The sequence below is a fragment of the Athalia rosae genome, chromosome 1 (genome assembly GCF_917208135.1).
Source record: "Athalia rosae chromosome 1, iyAthRosa1.1, whole genome shotgun sequence".
Taxonomy (NCBI): domain Eukaryota; kingdom Metazoa; phylum Arthropoda; class Insecta; order Hymenoptera; family Athaliidae; genus Athalia; species Athalia rosae.
The window spans coordinates 15,516,516-15,537,017 of record NC_064026.1 but is presented as its reverse complement, the minus strand read 5'-3'; the positions used below and the strand labels follow the sequence as shown (position 1 = coordinate 15,537,017).

Genomic DNA, 20,502 nt, shown 5'->3' with positions numbered 1-20,502 from the left:
AGTACAAATCGATCTGTTTTATAACCCCGGCCAGCGAATTATTTCTTAAATCTATGAACAGGATGCGACATGCGGATCATGAAGTGGATTGAATCGCACGAAGAATCAGGTGCTACCGAATCACTCTGATAAAAATTCTCAGTCAAGGGTTCAGATGTGTGAAAACCATATTCTTCAGTCCGCAATGTCAAAACAGTTCAGACAGATTCGGCAGATTTGAAACCACTGCGTTTGAAGTCAGGTACGAAGTCTCGCAGATTCGTAATTTGCGAGATTTCGATATACCTCGCATTGACACGAAAGTCGATGGGTATCGAAATATCGATCCCATCCTCGCGCTCGCGGTAGCAGCAGCAGCAGCGGGTCGCGCAATGGCAGTTCTTGACGGTAGTGGATCTCTCTGAGGTTTTGTTGATAAGAAATAGTTGAAAAGGTGGTGAAAAAATGTGCGAACACCGAGAGTCAGAGGCGTTTGGGGACCGCCGAAAATTGATCTCGAGGTTAAATAGTGTACGAAGAGAAAATAAAGTTGAAAAATTAAGTGAAAACGTCTAGCTGTCGCATATCTTTACGGAGATGTCTGAGCCCCGAAGGACGGACGGACAGACGAACGTCTCTGTCAAGTGTTTGTGATTTTTCCGACAACGTGTTTTAACCGCGAACTAGAGAGAATCGATCCGTTTCTCAATTAAAAATTATATTCAATCGGAATTTTTTTTTTCACCCTATTAAACTTATCAGTTTACTACGTGTGAAATGTTTTCAACGCCGGCGTCTGTGGTGGGCGAGTCGTCGGGCTACGACTTTGAGAAAGAAGAGAACGCCGCCAAGTGGAAGGGGGTGTTTGTCAGCTCCCTACGCAAGGTTTGTTTCCTCAATCTTACCCTCGAACAATAAGCACCCAAGTATCAACAAAATGTATCATCCGACACCTCGCCACTCCGATCGTTTACCTCCGAACCATCCTCCACGAACCACTACTCCTTCACACGTACAGCCTTGTCAAAGTCAGGTGATGGGCACCCTGCATCCTATACTTTTTTCAATCAGCTGGTACTTTACCCCAACGTTATAATCGATCTTTATAAAATACTGTAGACATTACGTCTAATACAGTTTCTGATTACGGTGTAAAGACTTTCCGTCCCCAACTTTGATCGAAAATATTTTCCATTGTCACGAAAATATCAGATATCCGCGAGCGACAGTGGGATTCAATTTTGGTGCTGAGAAGCACAAAATATCTTGACTTTTCCGAAATCAAGTTGCACAATATCTTTGAAGAACCTTATTTCGAAATCCACTCGCGATATAAAGTCAAGACTCGTTTTTTATAATTGAAAAAGGATATTACGACAAATGCAAAAACATTGTCATGATCATTGTTTTTCCTTCACACAATCCTGAGGTGCCAGCTCACTCGCTACAATATAATTATGCAAGTCATTACATTGATGATGTTCATTGTTGAAATATAAACTTTGTTTTTACTAGGTATTAGAACAAGTTCATCCAAGTTTACAGGCAAGACAAGATGCCCTTGACTATGTGGAAAGCTTGATTCTTCGAATGCTAGGGATGCTTTGCGGACGTCCTCCTCCACACACACCACAAGATGTCGAGGAACGCGTTAGACGAACTTTTCCTACACCAATAGATAGGTGGGCCCTAAATGACGCGAACCAAGCTTTAGAGAAAGGGAAGAAGAAATCACCTCTTGTGTTACCTGTTGATAAAATACATCAGCTGTTACAAAAAGTTAGTAAAAATCTCTACAGTTTGCTTGAATCTTGAATATTCTCACCGTAACTTTTAAAATACTTGTGAGATTTTTGAAGACGATCTAGAAATGTCTTAATCACAATTTACGTTTCTCATATTGCAGGAAGTACTGCAGCACAAAATCGATTCACAAGTTAGCCTGTTTGTTGTAGCAGTCCTTGAATACATCTCTGCTGATATTCTCAAGGTTTGTCGAAGTCAAATTTTTGCACCACAAAGAACTGTTCTCTGCTGAGAAGCTGCTCTAATCGATAGATATTGTTATTCTTTTCAGTTGGCTGGGAATTACGTTAAAAATATTCGCCATGTCGAGATTTCCTGTCAAGACATCAGAGTGGCAATGTACGCAGACAAGGTAATATATCATTTTCTAGAATCTTAGCACCTAAGCCATTGTTATTTCGTCTATGTATTATTAACGTAACCAATATTAGAATCAAACGTCGAGTTTCAGTGTTTCTGTAAGACCGATTTGAATAATAAATGACAGGACTGTATTTGAGACTGTCTCGGTGTGCTCTCTGAATAAAATAATCCAAGAAGCTCTTGGAACGAAATAATCCCATGGTAGCGTCATAGTGGAAGAGAGCCACTATAGTATTATTTGCGGCTACTTTAAATTCCCGTTGACCGACTACATAATCATCTAAGGCACAATTTTTGTATCTGTTTAATGTATAAAGATTTTTACCTGAGTGTCGATAGAAATTTGTGTCGAATCAGTCCTATGTGTTGTATCTTATAATATCACAGCATAGTTCGTAACAAGCTTGATTTAGGTAATGAGTTTAATCGAAAACAAGTATTATTATAGATAACGGGATTTCGAAATGAACGTAGTTCACTGGTGCCAGCTTATTGTTATCAACATCTCAGACGATTTTATAAAGCAAATATAATTTTCTCAAATTAAAAATGCAGATTACCGTACCTAGAACTTTTGGGGCTTAGAAATTCATTCGTCATGCTAAAGAAAAAATGACGGTAATAATAAAAGAATATGGTTCGTCAAGAACTCTGCATAATGTTTATCGAAATTTTTTAACCTTTTGGAGAGGGTTGAGATGTGTCTTGAGCAATATGTTGTATTTCGATACTCACCGACTGGCTATGCTAGATTAGACACAGGCTAAGTGGTAATTGTGGCTGCAAATGTTCTCTGCTTGGTTACATGCTTTCCATCAACTAAAAACAACACCAACCATGTTCGCCCTCTGCTCACGCTGTAATAGGTGGTACGTACATGCGAAGCCCCTGTAGAAAATTATTAGAACATCATTCAGTATTTATGGTTTGTGATCATGTAACCATCTCTGAAATTATATCGTTGACTGAGCTGAAAATTCGAATGCTTTATGTAATGTTATCAAATAATTCAATCGAAGATTAAAACCAGTGCAAGAATGTTGTTCATCAATTCTGTACATCAAGTTTCTACTGTTGAATTTTCAACGTAGTCAAGTATTGTTCAAATAGTGACTAACTAGTGATTAGCTTTTGGATGTACGCATCGAAATCATTCATTTATTTGGAAGAAAAGTTTGATCTCAGTTTTGGAAGAATATTCTGGCCTGTACAATAAGTGATGGTGCGTTGATATGTTTCGGACAGCATTTTAGTTAAAATGATTTAAGTATCTTAATTTTCAACTTCAACTTGAGCCTGTTCCTGCTGTGTATTGATTAGTGGATTATCACCTGCTACGAATGACATTCATTAGCCGTCGTTGTTGCTCTCGTGATGGATAGTAATTAGAAAAATTAACGATAAGTTGTACTTGTAATTCAGTGTATGAGTTTTGCATTAAATCAGCATGTGAGTGACCATTTTTGGGACACCAGGCATGAAAACTGGCGCACTAAGAATGGACTTTGTCCAAGGTTTATGCTAATGCTCAACATTTATATTCTTCGTTTGATCTTACATTCGCAACAGACTTCTAATGCTTAGAATTTTTTAGATGCTCAGCTGTCACACATTTCCAAAAGTACCTGTAATGGCACTATGTTTCGTTTCTGTTCTTATCATATTAGAAAAAAGATAATTTTTCAATCATTATTCTAACTTATTGAGTAAAACCCAAAACCAATTGACATAAAATTTATTTACTTGACCCAGTTTCAATTTGCATTTCAAGGTCGCAAAACTCCGTTTGCAAACGCTTTAATCTGTTGTGAATACAGTTCGTAGTATATTTTCTCAGAGTACAGAGCTCATAAACGCCTTCACATTTTTGGGTAACCAATTTTATTTTATTTAGCTCAGATGTTGGCGATTAATGTATCGGGCATCTCCATTTTCACAAATATTCTTTCAATCAAATTTGATTACCAATGTTAATTCGATTGGGCTGTAACATGTATCAGGTAATGCTGTGTGAATATGCTTTGACATGTCCTCGGTTATTACAACCAGTCCATTCTACACATACGTCTTTGTGAATAATTTTCAAAACCAGGCAATACTTTTTAATTCTATTGCAACAGTGTTAATTAACTATTGAAGAGGTGAGCTTTTTTTTGTCAGTTCTCTATGCAAAAGTTATTTTATAATTCTTATGAAATTTTCGTCGGTCTAGACATCATCTTACCTCTATTTTCATTACGTAAATACTTTTCTGTGAATTTCTTCAAACTTTGAATATTCTTATTCTCAATGGGACGTTGAAAAATACCGTTACGTTATTGTTCTCTGATTACTGTTCTTTGACAGGTCCTCTTGGATATGTTTTACCAAGACGATTGTACGGAAGGTCCCCAAAGTGGCTTGGGACCTGTTGTATCGGTCGATGACCCAGGGCCAACTCCCCGAACTTCGTACGAAGATTTTGTTCGAGATCTCATACACGACGAACGACACTATTTACGTGATCTTCACATGATAATTAAAGTACGTTGATTAACAATGCATCGGACATATCTCGAATGTTAGATCTTGGCGATATTTTCTAATCAATTGATTCTTTGCAGGTATTCCGTGAAGAGATAGAAAAAATGGCTCAAGGTCCCCACGAACTTGATGCACTTTTTAGTAATATTATGGATATTTATGAAGTAACGGTAACGTTATTAGGGAGTTTGGAAGACATAATGGAAATCACTGAAGAAAAACAGACTCCTACAGTTGGATCATGTTTTGAAGAGTTAGCCGAAGCTGCTGAGTTTGATGTGTATAAAGAGTAAGTCAATACTGTGTATATCTTCAATTCACGGACTTCAAAAGTGTCGTAACTAACAGAAGAATTATCTCATCTGTTGGAGGTGAATATTAACGACCAACAGAAAGCACATTGAATAACAATTGCTAGTCGGGCGGACTAAATCCAAGTAATATGTCGAGCATATTGTATTTTCGAATCACAACATAGATAATGAGTGAATAAATCTTGCTGCAGATATGCGAGGGACATGAACAGTCCAAATAGTAGGGAAGTGCTGATGAGGTTATTAGCTAGACCGGAGTCGAATGAAGCATTACGAACAGCAGGTCACGGGTTCAAAGAAGCTGTAAAATACTACTTGCCAAAACTTTTACTTCAACCTGTGTGGCACTGCTTTCTGTATTTCGACTACATTAAGGTGAGTTGTGCATCTGTTATTTCAGTCGTAAAACAACCTCCATCAACATTACACAAAATTTTATTTCGTCAGCGTTTCTTTTCATTCCTGATAGTCTGTGCGACAATTAGTCTTACAGTTAGATAACAATATAAAATCTCGACAATGCCCCACACATACAAAGTAGACGTTGGTATTCCAGTATCAATAGAACCACGTTTGTGTTAATGAGTATGGATGAATATGCATAAATTAAGAAATAAAGTACAAACGGTATTTTACTCGCATATTACTAGCTAAATCATAACATACTAACTCATAGGTGTAGATTACAAATTGCTTGCAACTGTGATATTGGATATTTACGCCACAGGCGCAGCTGAATTTGATGTACTAGTGAATTTTTCACCTGCATTCAAATATGTATGTGAGTCTGTTCGTTCTCAAGCAAAACAAAGTTCGCGTTGGAAACATGCCTCAACTATTTTGGCTGTCTAAATTTGCTAGTTTTGAAAATGTTAACCTTATTGGAGAAAACAAAATTATGCAAAGACTTTTGTGCTGCTGTATGGGAATTATAGCTCTGCTCTGTGCGTCGGCTATTGCAAAACTAATTTATTGGAGTCTCCTTATCGGACTGATAGCGATGACCATTTATTATGCCTTTGATTTGTTAAGGAATAGATTGTACCGGGGTGAAAATCATGGTTAATCTGGAGATTTTGAATTTACCATCTCTATCCGAATTGAATATTCAGCTATTTTATTTATTTTTTCCAATATCTTACAGGTGTTACATAAGTTGACTCCAAATTCAAGTGACCGTGAAACATTGGAACAAGTTCAAGGTCTCTTACAACCGCTGCAAATGGAGCTCTTAAAATCAGTAGCCAATCTTCCAAAAAAAGATAACGGCCTACGTATGCAAAGTCGTGCTCGAAGGCAAGCTGCACTTGAAAAGACAAGCGAATTACAAAAGACTGTAGATGGATGGGACCAAAGGGATATTGGACAATGTTGCAATGAGTTTATTAGAGGTGATTGAACAGTAAAAATTCTTGTGTTATCGAGTTAGAACCGTGACTTGATATATACTTTGCATTTCCACATGGCAGAGGACTTATTAGGAAAAGTTGGAAGTGGTGGAAGAAGATTAACAGAAAGGAGAGCGTTGTTATTTGACGGTCTATTGGTGTTGTGCAAACCCACCGGAGGGAAGAGGGTTAGCGTTAGTGTCGGACCAGTTGCAGTAGGAGGAGGGGTTTCGGTGCACCAAGTTGAACTACGTCTCAAAGAACGATTCTTCATCAGGAAAGTGGAAATCATTGACAGAGAGGACACCGATGGTCAGTTTACTTAACGACTAATTGTAAGATAATGTGAATGCAATTAAACACAGCTATCTCAATTAAATGTAAAAGGAAAGCAAATCCTGTACCAAAGAATAGATTAACGAGTAATAAAATATTATGATTTTTATTAGTTCATTATCTTGATTGAAGTTGAGATTCGTTATTACGTGTTAGTCGGAACAAAGATTTTTATTAATGCTGAAATATCAGGCTTGAAATATTAATGATTATCTTGATGGTTTCCAATAACATGTTTCAACATTTAAACACTTATAAATACTAACAAAGGACTTTCGCAGAATTGAAAAATGCGTTTGAGATCGCCCCAAGGGACCACCCGAATGTTACACTCGTTGCAAAATCTCACGAGGACAAAAATAGCTGGATGGCCGATCTTGTAATGCTGAATACTAAAAGCATGTTGGAGCGAACATTGGATAGTATACTCTTAGACGAAGAAACGAAACATCCCTTGAGGCTACCTCCGCCTCATCTGTACAAATTTTCTGAGCAAGATTGCTCCGAAAACATAGTTCTTGAGGCTAGAGAAAATGGAGGTGTGCCGCTAATCAAAGGTGCTACATTAATCAAGTTGGTCGAAAGATTAACCTACCACATCTATGCGGATCCAGCCTTCGTACGGACATTCCTTACCACGTATAGGTAAGCCGGATGTTTATCATTAAAGTATGACCATTATCACCTCAACATTGTTAATTACCTGATGATATCGATACCATGAGATACCATGAGAATCGTAAATATTACCAGTCATAATGCGGAATGTATTATTGATTTCACAGGAGTTTTTGCTCTCCTCAAAAACTCTTGTCGCTCCTCATAAAGAGGTTCGACATACCAGAGCCTTCGTTAGTATATGGAGACGAAGAAAAATTACCAGGATGCAAAGCCTGGGCAAGAGAAGACTGGAAAAGGTACAGAAAAGAGTACTGCCAGCCTGTCCAGTTCAGGGTTCTCAACGTGTTGAGGCATTGGGTATGTTTTTCACATCAAAATATTGTTTCTTTCTCTTTCTGTTTGATGTGTAACTTTGATCACGAATAAACTTTGATCACGAATAATCTTTGATATTCTCCGCCGCAGGTAGACCATCATTTCTATGACTTTGAACGAGACAGAGAACTTTTGGAAAAATTACAGTCTTTCCTAGACACAGTTGGTGGAAAATCGATGAGGAAATGGGTGGATTCGGTGATGAAGATTGTTCAAAGAAAGTGCGAACCATCTGAACAGAGGCCGATTACTTTCAGTTTCGAACGTTCTCCACCTCCGATCGAATGGCATCTTAAAGTTCCTGAGGAATCGTGGGGAATACTCACAGTACGTTCCATCGATGATAATGAAATTGGTCGTGAAAATATTTATTTCTCATAAAAAATTGCATCGTTTGTTTTCAGTTACATCCAATCGAATTGGCGAGACAATTGACATTGTTAGAATTTGAACTGTACAGAACAGTAAAACCTTCAGAATTAGTGGGCTCGGTTTGGACCAAAAAAGACAAAGAACAAACCTCGCCAAATCTACTTAAAATGATTAAGCACACAACAAATGTAAGTCTCGGTATACTGTAATTGAAAACTTTTGAGCACGGAAAAATGATAGATAAATATACCTAATCTACTTGTTTGGAAACAGTTCACGAGATGGCTCGAAAAAACAATCGTAGAAGCTGAGAATTTAGAGGAGCGAGTAGCTATTGTGTCTCGAGCAATTGAGATTATGATGGTGCTACAGGATCTCAATAATTTCAATGGTGTCTTGGCAATTGTCAGTGCTATGGGTTCAGCGTCAGTCTTTCGGTTGAAGTTCACTTTTCAGGTATGCAAGTTAAATTTTTCTCGACTACTTGCCAAATAATATAAATTTGTTCATGACTTAACGGAAAACTTTATTCCCGTAGCAAATAGCAGCACGTCTGGAAAAGGCATTGGAAGAAGCTCGAGAGCTAAACAATGATCACTTTCGAAAGTATCAGGAAAAACTGCGATCCATCAATCCACCCTGCGTACCTTTTTTTGGTAAACATAGAAAATTAATATCGATTCGGCGTTATTGTTGCTGGACATTCATGATTTCAGAAGTATCAATATTCAATGAGCGATGATTCTCAATACCTACAATCGATCTCTGTTCGTAGGCATGTACCTGACAAATATTTTACATATTGAAGAGGGTAATTCGGATTATCTTCCGGGTAGTCCTGAACTCATAAACTTCAGTAAGCGGCGAAAAGTGGCGGAGATCACTGGTGAAATACAGCAGTACCAAAATCAACCCTATTGCCTCATCGTTGAACCTAGGATAAGGCATTTCATTGAAAACCTTTGCCCCTTTGAACCCAACATGAAAGATGCTGACATCGGCAACTATTTGTACAAAAAAAGTATGGAGGTAGAGCCCAGAGGTTGCAGGCAACCACCCAGAGTTGTAAGTTATCAAAAAATAAAGAAAAACTCAGCCTAATGATGGCGACCAAAGATCCGATATCATTGTGAATCATATTTGATACATCATATGCAGAGATTATGTTTCTTTTCAGCCTCGCAAGTGGCCGGACTTGAACCTAAAATCACCGGGCATAAAAGCGAGGAGTTTGAGCGGCAGGTTACCGGCTCCACTACAAGCAGTCGCATCTACCGTCAGATTACACGATCCACCAACGGAACCTCCACCACCTCCGGAGCTGCCCGAAACTCCACCCCACACTTCGCAAATGGCGCCTCCGCATACCGGAGATCATAGCGTGTTCGCACCAGTGCTACTCGGTGGTTAGTACTCATCGCGGAAAATTGCGCTTATCGATTCGAACATGATCATTCGTTGACGTATCGATTTCTTAGGCACAGGGCCACCGCCAGGATCCCCTGGGCCCCTCAGCATGTCGGGCCTATCGCTTGGCTCACCGGGTAGCAGTCCTCAGCTCGGATCGCCCGGTCACCTCCCCCCTTCGTACCATCAAACGCAGGCGACTCACTTTGGTTTTAATTCAGGAACAATTGGTGTCGTGGGTGCGTTAACGGGTCTTCCATCTGGTGGTAGTCCCGGGGCACCTATGCCTCCGCCACCATCTCCTAGCCACTTACCCCCCAGCCAACCTCCCCCACCCTTGCCGCCCAGATCTCACCGGAGACGGGACAGCTCCGTTAGTGAATCCCCGCAACAGGTAGGCCCCAACAAATATCCAATTTCGGTAACATCGTCCCAGCTGTTTCAACTCAAGGGATGAACTTGACTATCCGCCGCTCATTTACAGGCTCGACAAGCTCCTAATGCCCCGATACTTCCACCTCGAGAGGGTACATCTCCGCCTCCGTTACCTCCACGAAGAGATTTGCCACCCATGATGCTGCCACCTCGGATTTCAGCAACTTTGAACCCCATTAGTTCAGGACTTCTGGCGAGGCGAAATTCCACTCTGGACGCAACCGGCCCAGTTCCCACCCATCCCCGAAGGCATATGTCTTTCAACGGACCTAGTCCCACCCAAATCCCTCCTACTCAGCCCAATGGTTAGTATATCGTTACACCAGCTGCTAGGGTATGTCGGCGTTGATTGAATTCATTTTATTTTTCTCCAGGATCACTTACACCCAGGCTACCGCCAAGGCCACTGCCTGGAAGACCACCGACGACCATGTTTAATTTCACCGCTCCTCCAGGGCCTAGCTAAACTCCTCTTTCTGTTTACTCCCAACGAAATTCCTGAGGCTTATTTTTACTCCATTCAGTAAAATAAAGAAGGAATGTGACGTATCGATCGGGTAGCTATCGAGTAAATTACTAAGTCCTTCATACGCATCTAATTTCACGATATTGACATTGAGAACATACAATTTTAAAACTTTCGTCAGTATCCGAATCTGCCAACATTATCAGATCAGACGATACATAAAAAAAGAATAGTATAAACCTTCGAGAAACAATATTTTTTTAGAATTTACTAACTGGGCTATAAACAAGTCTCCACCTCTCCCTTCTTTCTAATCCCCCCCCCCCCCCCCCCCCCAACACAACTGTGATACACTGTAAACGTGGGTATGTATGTTATGTAACTATACGTTTAGACTTTAAAGATAAAACAGACGCAAGAAATAAGTACAGAATTGAACGATAGGCCGATATACCTAACTAATTATACATATAAATGGAATCAATTGAAAAAAAAATGAATGAATATGTACATGTATATTATTATAAATATATTCTATTGATAGTTATTGTAATAATGTCAGACGCACGCAAGACAAAAAACTGAATTATTGAAATCGTGTAAAATAAAGAGTATATTGTGTAGTACATTCGCGTGCTCTTATTCACCAGGAAAAAATCATATCAAAGAAAGGCATCATTTCATTTCATATAAATTGAATTATTATTCACAGTATACATGATTCGCTTGAATTTTAACAATCAGTGGACGGACATGGAAAGCGTAACATTGAAATCATCCGCTGTTTCTTTTCCTCAAAGCTCGTACGTCATTTTATAGACCGTACGGTATTGAGCCGAGCAACATTTAAATGTATTTTGAAAAACGCGGAAAGTTCATTCGTTTCTTATTAGACGAGAATTTGTACTATTTCGGGCAACCAGCTGGGATGAACATGCGATCGTCTTCGGTCAACGATGCGATCTCACAGTCATCATTAAAATCAAATCGGCGCGGTATCACCGCCATTGCGTTCAACGCCACTGTACAAACCCGTTGCCGGATCGACGAAATTAAATTCAATTCAATTTTGTAGACAAATGTTTTATAATTTACATCACTTCCCACACTGTTGACGAATCACTTTGTCTGTGAGCTCGAGATCCCACGTCAATATGGGCATCCAGGCTATCACTTAATTTACTGAAACGTCTAGCCCAGCTTGTGCGAGCACCTTGTAGCCGCCCCATACTTCCAGCCTCTCGGAGAGCAGCTACCAGCTCATCTTCATCTTCGCGACCTTTTATTCCCTTCTCATACTTTGCCTCTTGAGCTAATAATCGCTCACGTTGTAACTGGGTAGCTACGGCTCTTGGCACTGCTGGAATTGCGTAACTCATAATCCCCGTCAATGCGAATACCTGTAATTGACAATTGTCCGATAACAAGTACATACATCTCAGTTTTGGGAACTGAAAAACTGACAATACTCACTACGTGCTCGAAAACGACGACGAAAGCTAGTCTGGCTGCAAAAACATGCCAGTACTGAGGACTCAGTCCATAAGGCTCTTCGTGATCAGGTCCATTTCTATATCCCCTATATTGGCAAGTTGGCGGATCGGGATCGTTATCGTCACTTCCCATGTCTTCTCTGTAGTCAGAAGTATTGAATTCTGATAACGAACTATCTATGTAACCAACCAAATCATTCGTTGGAGAGTATACGAACGCATAGACACTTCTTGGGATAAAGTCAGAAGTATAGGCGATCACGAAAGCCTAGAATTCAAGTTGAAAAGTTAACCGGCTGTCCTGCAATAATATACTATACGGGACATTCTTTGTAAAACGAGCCACACTTCTTCTAAAATATTTTGAATTTCGAGCGAAATCTAAGGCTATAGTCTTGGCGTTTTTTCTCGAGCTGAGTGTGAAGGTGTTGCAGAATCGATATCAGCACGCTTCTATACTATGTATTTTTGTGTACGGAATACGAATACGTCCATTAAATTGAATTGGGAATAAATCCAATCGAGATATCCTCGATTTTTCACACTTTGGAGAGATGAAGTAACTCGATGAATTTCATAGAAAAAATTAATCTGGCTTGCGGATTCGGATTCCTGAGATCAAAATGCCCGAGAAAAAGAACGGTATGGTTTCCGAGGTCCCTCAATACGTTAAAAAAATATTTGCCCGTGTTACGTGGAATGCCCCATATAAATCATGTATGTGAACTGTACATCTATTTTCCTATGGACTCACATTCGATACCACAGCCACATAAGTAACACCTCGCAATATGCCGAACCAAGCGCCAATATCCTCTACTCTCTCTGCGAGAGGCCTTCGAGCTTCCTTCACCATTTTGTACGCGTCTAATCTAATTTCAACGATGTTATTCAACAGAGCAAAAAGCGGTGCCAAAGGGAACGCCGCCACAAAAAGCGTGACAAACCCATACTGAATAACTAGAAGTACAGAATTGTCAGTGTATCGAAGATTCGCAATGATATCAATTTATACCGATGGCAAGTAATTACCCATTTCAAGATATTCGTCGAATAACGCTAGTCTGCCTGGATCTTGGAGTTGATAGTCCTGCTCCCAGCGAGTGTACTGTCTGTCCCGATCCTTCGTGGCTGCTTTTTGAGTTCTTTTTCGCCACCAATTCCAAAATTTCGGGCTTAAGATCTCCAGAAAATTATTGAAGCATTGTTTCCCCACCATTATGATGGCCAGCTGAATACAAAGTTCGGACAAACAGCCCGCCGGGTCGCAAACGTCAGTCTTTATGCGGAAAAATGGCGAGGATCTCGCGTTCGCATCACCCGGATGCACGAAGAATCTCCCCTGCAAGAAAGCTGCGTCATAATTCCGATACGCTTCCAAGACTACATTCACCAATGACGACGAACTACCCTTGACTTATCAACAGGTGCTCGCTCGTCACGAGCGTTATCAAGGTCAGGGGGAGTTGGACCGCTTTTCGAGTCTCACCTTAAAAAAAGCTATGTAGATCAACGACGAGTAAAAATTAACAAATTCAAAAAGAAATATCTTCAAGGTAAAACTATCTTCGTATTCAGTCTGAGTTCTCGGATTTTCTAAGTTTGTTAGCCACCTTGCTAGTCGGTGATATACCCGCGTCAGTATCATAATGATCGTTAAATTGATCAGGGCGGCGGTCATGGAAGTAAAAATTTTCGCATGATTTTTCAGCAAATCTCCTCCACCACCGTAAAATACAGCGACTAACGATATTCGGTAGATTATCGTGCCGAGCACCGCTCCCAGCACCACGCACATCTGCAATTGTAGGCATTGATATTTTTCAATTTATTCATTAATCTTCACCGCGAGGTACGTGCGTACGTCGTGCTTACCATGAAAAACACCATAGATCCCGTCGCCATGAATCGTAGCACCTTAGACCACGCTGGAAGATAGGGTTCTCTTTCTCTGGTGACCGGATTTACACGATACGTTTTAACCGAGGCTTCAAATTCTGGTCTGGGTTCTTCGTCCCCCTCGACGTTCTGGAGATCCCACTCCCAAACTATGACGGCCTGTCGTCGTTTCCAAAGCTCCAGAAATGTTGTTGCTATACATTTTATTCGGATCATTAAATCCGGTAAACTTAAAGACTGCCTGCCTTCGATGACCTTTACCTACCCCAAAAAGACATGAAAATCGCAAAGAACACCGTCGCTGGATTATCGAAAAGGTACGTCAGCCTGGAGAAAAGGCAGGATTCTCGTAACGTTTGATACGTACAAGCCTTGTCGCATAGAGGACAAAGCGTTATCTGTCCTGTAATTAATCATCGTAACGTAATACAATCAGATGACAATCTCACGATCGGATTAATTTCAATCCTCCAACTCGTTCGTATCGCCATTTTAAAATCTGACTCCGTATCGTCATCTATCGACTCACCGCCCACTTTAGAATCACAGATTTCTTTGCTGGGTATATTGTCCATACCCTCCATGCTACCGAGACCGTAGAGAAAGCAGAGGAAACCAACGACAGCCGGTGGATACAACGCCTTGGTATAAAAACCCAACCAAGCAAAATACAGGGCGACCTTATCTCCGAAGTATCTCCGGACGAGCCACAACGGCTGCTTCTTATACCTGCGTCATTTGAACCGCGATTCACCGATTTCATTCGAACTAATTCTGCTCCGATCAGATTCGGTGAAAATAAAATAGTAGTACAACGCACATAATCGCTCGTCTCGCAAAGAAACTTAAGCGACTTGATCCGATCTGATCTAATCTTCGCCGAGTATCACTCACCACTTCGAAGGTCGAGCCCATTCAAGGTACAACAGGTGTCTGTCCAGGAGTTCGCCGTTCGGTCCCGGTCTGTCGTAGGGTCCTTCGTGCAAAGGGAAACAGTCGATGTAACTCCCGTCCGCCAATAGTCGGCGAATACCGGCACGTTCGTGAGCCTCGTCGTATCTGGCCCTCAGTAAAATTTGCATCACTATCAACGATCTCTGGGCAGGTGTGTAAGCCGTATCTCTGTCCTTGACCACGAACCTGAACGGGGTCGAGGCAGAAAAAGTGGAAATGCAATCGCGTTAAACGTCGCGTTGTAAAAATTGTAATTGTTACACCTAAAACGCAAGGCGGGACTAACTGTGACGATGTCTAAAGTGAATGAACGACTCTGCTAGGAGTGACGTTTGTTAAGCGCTACTTTTCGAAATTTTCGATCGGCTAAAGGGTAAATTTTTCACACCTCTCTTCTCGATCGCCAGGGTCAGCGCTCGAGTAAAAACTAGGCTCTTCGGGGTATTTGCTGGTGTCCCAAGTGTGAACCTTTTGAATCCATTCGATCCAAGGTAACCATCTTTCCCAGTATTTTGGTTTCTCTTTGCCCTCCCCCTCGCCCTTTAGAAATCAGAATAATGTCGTCAATAGAGAATGATGATGATGATGATAATAAGTGAGAGGTAAATCGGTGCGATGACCCACCCAAGCTTTCACGGAGATGGTTATGAACCTTTTCGTCGGTAATCTAAGGTTCATCACCTCCGCATATTGCATTTTCGTTTTCCATGGTATATGAAGTTTTAGAAAATACGTTTTCCCGTCGAACGAAGTATTCTTGGGCTCCAGTTCCATTTGCAATCCCTCTTTGAGAAGGTTCTGCTCAAAGATTTTCCTATGCTCCATCCGCCTCGCCTCAGCTTCGGTCATTACACCCTCATTTTCTTCCTGGTAAACCAAAACCATGTCGATCCTCCGACGACCGTCGCTGCGTATTCAAAATTCACATAAGACATCGTAGACTTTATGTATACAACTCGTACGTTTGAGGAAAACTTGATTAAATCATTCTTTCTTTTCCAAATTTTTATATTTCTGTCAAGTGTATCCTGCGCTACCGCGAGTGGAGCGCATAGAAATAAAAATTCAAAGATTAAAACGTGAGATATTTATTTGGCCAAGCGCGACGCGTAATTATCTACCAACCTTCTATTTTTGTTTTTTTTTTACTCGTAAAACCTGCACTCAAAACTTGTTATACTTACGAATGACGAGTTTCAGCTGTACGCATTCTCATGGATAATTAACTGACCCCGTTGAATTTTTAAAAAACTATCGTTCTAAATTTGAAAGAGTCGCCTTCCATTTTACCCGCGGAGTCCGCCTGATTTCAAACACGATATATCTACCGTATACCCCCTACTGTTTTAATCCGCAGGGGAGAGTATTTTTAGAAACTAATCGCAATGCGTAAACAGCGGTCAAACGTTCATTCCTTCGACGAATAAACTCTGTAAAAGAATTCGGTGTAACCCCATGCCGAATGCTTACCGAAAAAATAAGGATGCAGGATCAGCGTCCGGGATCGTTGTACCTTCCGTTTCGAGATCCTTTCGGGAAATCGAGTCTTTATTCATCGCTTCGTTGTCGAATTCGTGGAGTGCCGGGGTACTCGGTAAAGATGAACTAGCGTCCGGAGGAGCTGGGGTTAATTTTGGTCCTGATTGAACAGAAAAGTGAAATTTTCACGGTCGGATCGTCCTCGGCGATCGTCGTTTGACGATGATCATTTTTTTGTTGGATCGCGATCGACCTCGTTTCTGATTATTGTAGGAATCGAATGCCGGTTGACGGTCGTATAGCGGTGAAGTGCAAGAATATAAATTGCTTGGACATGAAGTAGATAAAATATGAAAGCAGAGACTATCGACAAATGTTTGCTGCCGGTCCCACGCTGTTCAATATTGAGTGGTATACATATACGTGTGTATAATACGCCTGCACATAGGTTGTACCGTTCCAAGCTTGAAAAAATCCATTTTCCACGTGTTAATTTTTTAACCTGTCTGATAAAATCAAAAAAGGTTCGTGCATACATCTCCCACATGTGCACTGCCGCCTGGTATATATTTAGCGAGTAATTTCTATCTACTTTATATTTTTCACGAGGGCGTAATATTAGCCATCGATTAAAGCGCCCCTTATAATATACCCTTTCGCTTAATCAGGTCAGGACAATGTTCTACCAGCTAAAAATATTCCCCGTACTGCTGCCAACGTGTTTGCACGAATTTTCGACCGACCCGAACGGCTGGATAAATAAATAAAATGCAGCAACGCGACCTTCCAGCTGTAAATAATGTCAAAGGCAGTACTTTTAGTTCGTGTAGAGCCAAAGGTCTGTCGATACACGTATATTTCCGTATTAAATAAATATCCAATGGAACGTATATTATCGCCGTCCACGTGACAGTTTAGGGTCAGTGGAAAGAGGGGTGGGTGGGTGGGGGGGCACTCGTTGATGTCGTGGGATAGTCGATATCGTTTTTACGTGTACGTTATAGTCCTGTTGAGTACTTAACGTAATTGAATAAAACAAATAGTGCGGCGGCCCGAGTCATGCAATGTTTTGACGAACCCTCAAAAGCTGCTAATCATTGTTAGAGCTCCACTGCATTTACGACCAATCCTCGCTCTCGGTCTCTCAAAGCACCGATTACCTGGGTCGCCCGTAACATGGTATAGCTATCTTGGGCACGTGTCAACAACCGCGACGTTACACTCATTGCGTTACTTTATTTTACTGATCCGTCACGTCGCTGAAGGTGGTGACAATATTCTATATCTGGGTCACGATATCGTCAGGAATAATCCCACGTGGGCACATTTGTACGGGTAAATTATGTATCGAACATCCCCTACAGTTACATAAATCGTCGATTATCCACGAATGTTTAGTTATAATATAACGGGATCTAGAGGTGAAAATGCGATTCTCATCGCGATCGTGTTCGCGTGTCGGTTAACTTTAAAACAAACTTCGCGTCTCCTTAGACTCTTGAACAGTTCCCCGTTCTATCAAGATTTGAGGCGCAACAAGTTGTATAGTTTAATTCCTGCATTGCCCGGAAACGTGAAAATTCTTATGCCCAGTATTTGCGTGATATTACAAAGTTGCATCAATTTACCAAAAGCATCGCGTGCGGTTAGTCCACTCGTGCAGGTACCAACGATACTAGGGTGTACGCTGGCCCTTGAAAATCGTCTCGCGGCTCTTGAGGGGCTTCCGGATAACGACCGGTTGTCATTGTTCGTATTAAATTGTTGAATTCCATTTTTCGCCAGGTCGTAAGTCGCCTCGCTCGTCCCCTGAAGGACGGGCTTCGTGACGTCGTAGGGAGTACCGGGACGATTTATTCCCCCAGGATCACAAAACACGTCCGGACAAGGAGTGTGCGTCGATGATGAAACCAAAGATGCATCCCTCGAATCGATTACCGTCCGCCCTAAATCGCTCACTTGTGATTTACTCGGGCTGTATTGATCCTGACGGTGAGAAGCAACGCATTCCGCACTTCGACTTGGTCTCCGGCTGTGTGAATCCTGTGCGGAAATTTCGTTATGTATACGTAGAAGGATGAGTTGAGTGTCGTTCGTTTATGTTACAATTCATTGATTCAGGGCGTTTTCATGTAATTTCTATTTCTATGTTTTTTGTTTTTTTTTTTTTTTCAATTTTCACCACTCCTCGTATCGTCGTTTAACCGATAAGTTGAACAACCGAAAGTAAAGTAACTGCAATTTGTTCACTCGGAAACAAAAACAAAAAAAGAACGTCGGAATTGAGATCCAATTTTGTTGTGCAGACGTGTTGCGGTACCTGAGTTTCATCCTCCAAGCGAACAGCGTCCGCTTCCATAATATCGATGAAATCGAACTTTATTTCCGGAGAAGAAGAAACAGAGGAGGTATCGTTTGGGCTGGTACCCGGAAGACGTCCGGGTGACGGTGGTAAGGAAATAGGCAACGAGGGTAACCGTAGAGGGTCCCGATTTGGCACACCGCGGATAGTGCTTGTTGTGTTCTGGTGTTCTCCACTGACTGACATTGATCAATTTTGATCGTTCGTAACCGTGGTGGCTTGGCGTTGGTCAACTTCTGTTTAATTATAAATGACTGTAACCGCAAGCCTCAGGGCGTAACAATGTTACGGAGAATCGGGGGGGGATGGTTATACTGTACGGTCTATAGCAGACCTTGCTTTACTTTCTCCCTTCTCTGTCCTATCGCGGTGACCCTCTGCAGTCCACCTTTAACGTTTCATTGGTAATTAGCTACCCCATACCATACGGAAGTAGCAACGTCGTCTGTTCCCTCGCAACAAATTGACGTCGAATATACCTTTGTGTGATTAGGCATTAGAGGGGCCAGAAAACACCGGGCAGAAATGATACTTAAAAAATTCATGCATCACACGCGCTATTTTAGGCTCCCCTTTCCCCTCGATTCAAATGAAACCGACTTGTACTCCATGGAGGGAATTCGCGATCGTTGCTCATTTTGTCATTCCCCTCCCCCCCTATGATTTTGTAAAGCCAGCTTGCTTTTTAGTAACGCTGATAGACTGGGATTTATAGTTTGGCGTACATACGTTTGTAGAGATCAATGAAATCAATTGAACTACACGGTGACTCTATGTCATAGTTAGCCTATAAAAATAAATGCTTTTGTCGTATGTCCTTTCGTTTAAAAACACTCGCCGTACAATGCATTATGTACTCGCGACGAACAACGATGGAAGAAACATAAGTAACTGAATAAATGAAGGAACAGAAATGGAAACGTTTCCAAATTGTGATTGCTACAAATTACACTCGTTCAATCCGCCGATAATAGTATATCGTCAAGTAAGATCGTTAGGTTGTCATTGCGAGTAGCGACAATCGCTGTCCAAACATTGAATAATAAATGAAATAACTCACATTACTAATGGTCCCGTATTCTCCGATTATCACTTTTCTATGATATTACATAATCGAGGACATCTCAAGTGTCGCGGTCGTAGTCTTAGCAACGAATACGCGGTTGGTTTGCCACTTCTGAACCAATAAGTACAGAAAAAGCCGATCATCGAAGCTATAACACTGAGCTTTCCAGACACGCGCGTTGAAAAAGTATCCTTCGAAGGATTCCGGTGAATCCGAAGAGAGGGGATAAAAATCAAACTCATACTTGCACCGATAAAATAATGAATAATCGAAAATAAAAAATAAACAAAAACAAAAAAACAATTGACAATAATCGTCAATTTGCTGCGAAGAGGACAGAGACGCGAGAAATGATCGTCTTATCAAACCCATTCAAAGTTCAATGTTTACTCTTCAATTTTCAGGTCACGCGTTTGTATGAGAAGGACATACGGGAGCGAGAAAAGCTTATACTCCCACAAATTTATGATGTACACTGACTGGTGTCACAATAGATACCTACCCCCGGTGTCGTGGATAACTAACACAAGGCGAGAAAGGGTACAACAACGTAAGTTCATATATTCCATACATATGATGAAGCCCCCCCTGCCCCCATCCTTACCCCGTTCCCCTCCAGCAAGGGAAGCCGCCGAAGAGACATCGAAAATTTCCATGGTGACCAAGTGGACAACACACTACATTTGTTATACATACAGATAGGACTGGATCGTCCTTCCGTTGTAACACTTGTTGCAGGACGAGTATAAGGGTGTCTACACACAAAATATAGAATGTGTTCAGAAATTTTCAGGCCAGGAATGGAGTCACTTTATTCAACTACTTATTATGCAGCTGGCTGATATATAGTTTTCGGAAAATATA

General features: G+C 41.1%; 2 protein-coding genes across 5 annotated transcripts; one reads left to right on the top strand and one right to left on the bottom strand.

Moving 5' to 3' along the window:
• The first annotated feature begins 341 nt into the window (after nucleotides 1–341).
• LOC105690636 (protein son of sevenless) lies at nucleotides 342–11,011 on the top strand. Its single transcript, XM_012408618.3, has 20 exons — nucleotides 342–864; nucleotides 1,495–1,758; nucleotides 1,886–1,969; nucleotides 2,057–2,137; nucleotides 4,495–4,671; nucleotides 4,752–4,960; nucleotides 5,177–5,360; nucleotides 6,130–6,376; nucleotides 6,455–6,685; nucleotides 6,991–7,354; nucleotides 7,495–7,687; nucleotides 7,796–8,032; nucleotides 8,110–8,265; nucleotides 8,351–8,533; nucleotides 8,616–8,733; nucleotides 8,853–9,142; nucleotides 9,255–9,483; nucleotides 9,556–9,878; nucleotides 9,969–10,224; nucleotides 10,294–11,011. Exons 1-20 carry the CDS (start codon nucleotides 757–759, stop codon nucleotides 10,383–10,385), a joined length of 4,026 nt encoding a protein of 1,341 aa, XP_012264041.1. The 5' UTR covers nucleotides 342–756; the 3' UTR covers nucleotides 10,386–11,011.
• Nucleotides 11,012–11,063: 52 nt separating this feature from the next.
• LOC105690516 (anoctamin-4-like) lies at nucleotides 11,064–20,115 on the bottom strand. 4 transcript variants are annotated; one of them, XM_020854890.2, is made up of 15 exons: nucleotides 20,007–20,115; nucleotides 18,531–18,960; nucleotides 17,839–18,253; nucleotides 16,202–16,370; nucleotides 15,356–15,638; nucleotides 15,120–15,271; nucleotides 14,672–14,917; nucleotides 14,307–14,506; nucleotides 14,043–14,180; nucleotides 13,754–13,971; nucleotides 13,368–13,676; nucleotides 12,911–13,220; nucleotides 12,633–12,838; nucleotides 11,859–12,146; nucleotides 11,064–11,785 (listed from the first exon to the last, which is right to left on the bottom strand). In XM_020854890.2, exons 2-15 carry the CDS (start codon nucleotides 18,756–18,758, stop codon nucleotides 11,477–11,479), a joined length of 3,471 nt encoding a protein of 1,156 aa, XP_020710549.2. In that variant the 5' UTR covers nucleotides 18,759–18,960; nucleotides 20,007–20,115; the 3' UTR covers nucleotides 11,064–11,476. The 4 variants fall into 4 exon arrangements, with proteins under 4 accessions (XP_020710549.2, XP_020710548.2, XP_048516021.1 ...); XM_020854889.2 differs by having other exon boundaries at nucleotides 20,029–20,114; XM_048660064.1 differs by lacking the exon at nucleotides 20,007–20,115 and having other exon boundaries at nucleotides 18,531–18,808; nucleotides 18,907–19,593.
• Between the last annotated feature and the right edge of the window lie 387 nt (nucleotides 20,116–20,502).

Excerpts from the sequence above, each read along its gene's own strand:
- LOC105690636 (XM_012408618.3), top strand. The coding sequence starts at position 757 with ATGTTTTCAACGCCGGCGTCTGTGGTGGGCGAGTCGTCGGGCTACGAC. Across the intron at positions 865-1,494 it reads TTGTCAGCTCCCTACGCAAG|GTATTAGAACAAGTTCATCC; the intron begins GTTTGTTTCCTC and ends TGTTTTTACTAG. Across the intron at positions 7,688-7,795 it reads TCAACGTGTTGAGGCATTGG|GTAGACCATCATTTCTATGA; the intron begins GTATGTTTTTCA and ends TCTCCGCCGCAG.
- LOC105690516 (XM_020854890.2), bottom strand. The coding sequence starts at position 18,758 with ATGTCAGTCAGTGGAGAACACCAGAACACAACAAGCACTATCCGCGGT. Across the intron at positions 14,918-15,119 it reads CCTGGCGATCGAGAAGAGAG|GTTCGTGGTCAAGGACAGAG; the intron begins GTGTGAAAAATT and ends GACCCCGTTCAG. Across the intron at positions 11,786-11,858 it reads TCGTCGTTTTCGAGCACGTA|GTATTCGCATTGACGGGGAT; the intron begins GTGAGTATTGTC and ends TGTCAATTACAG.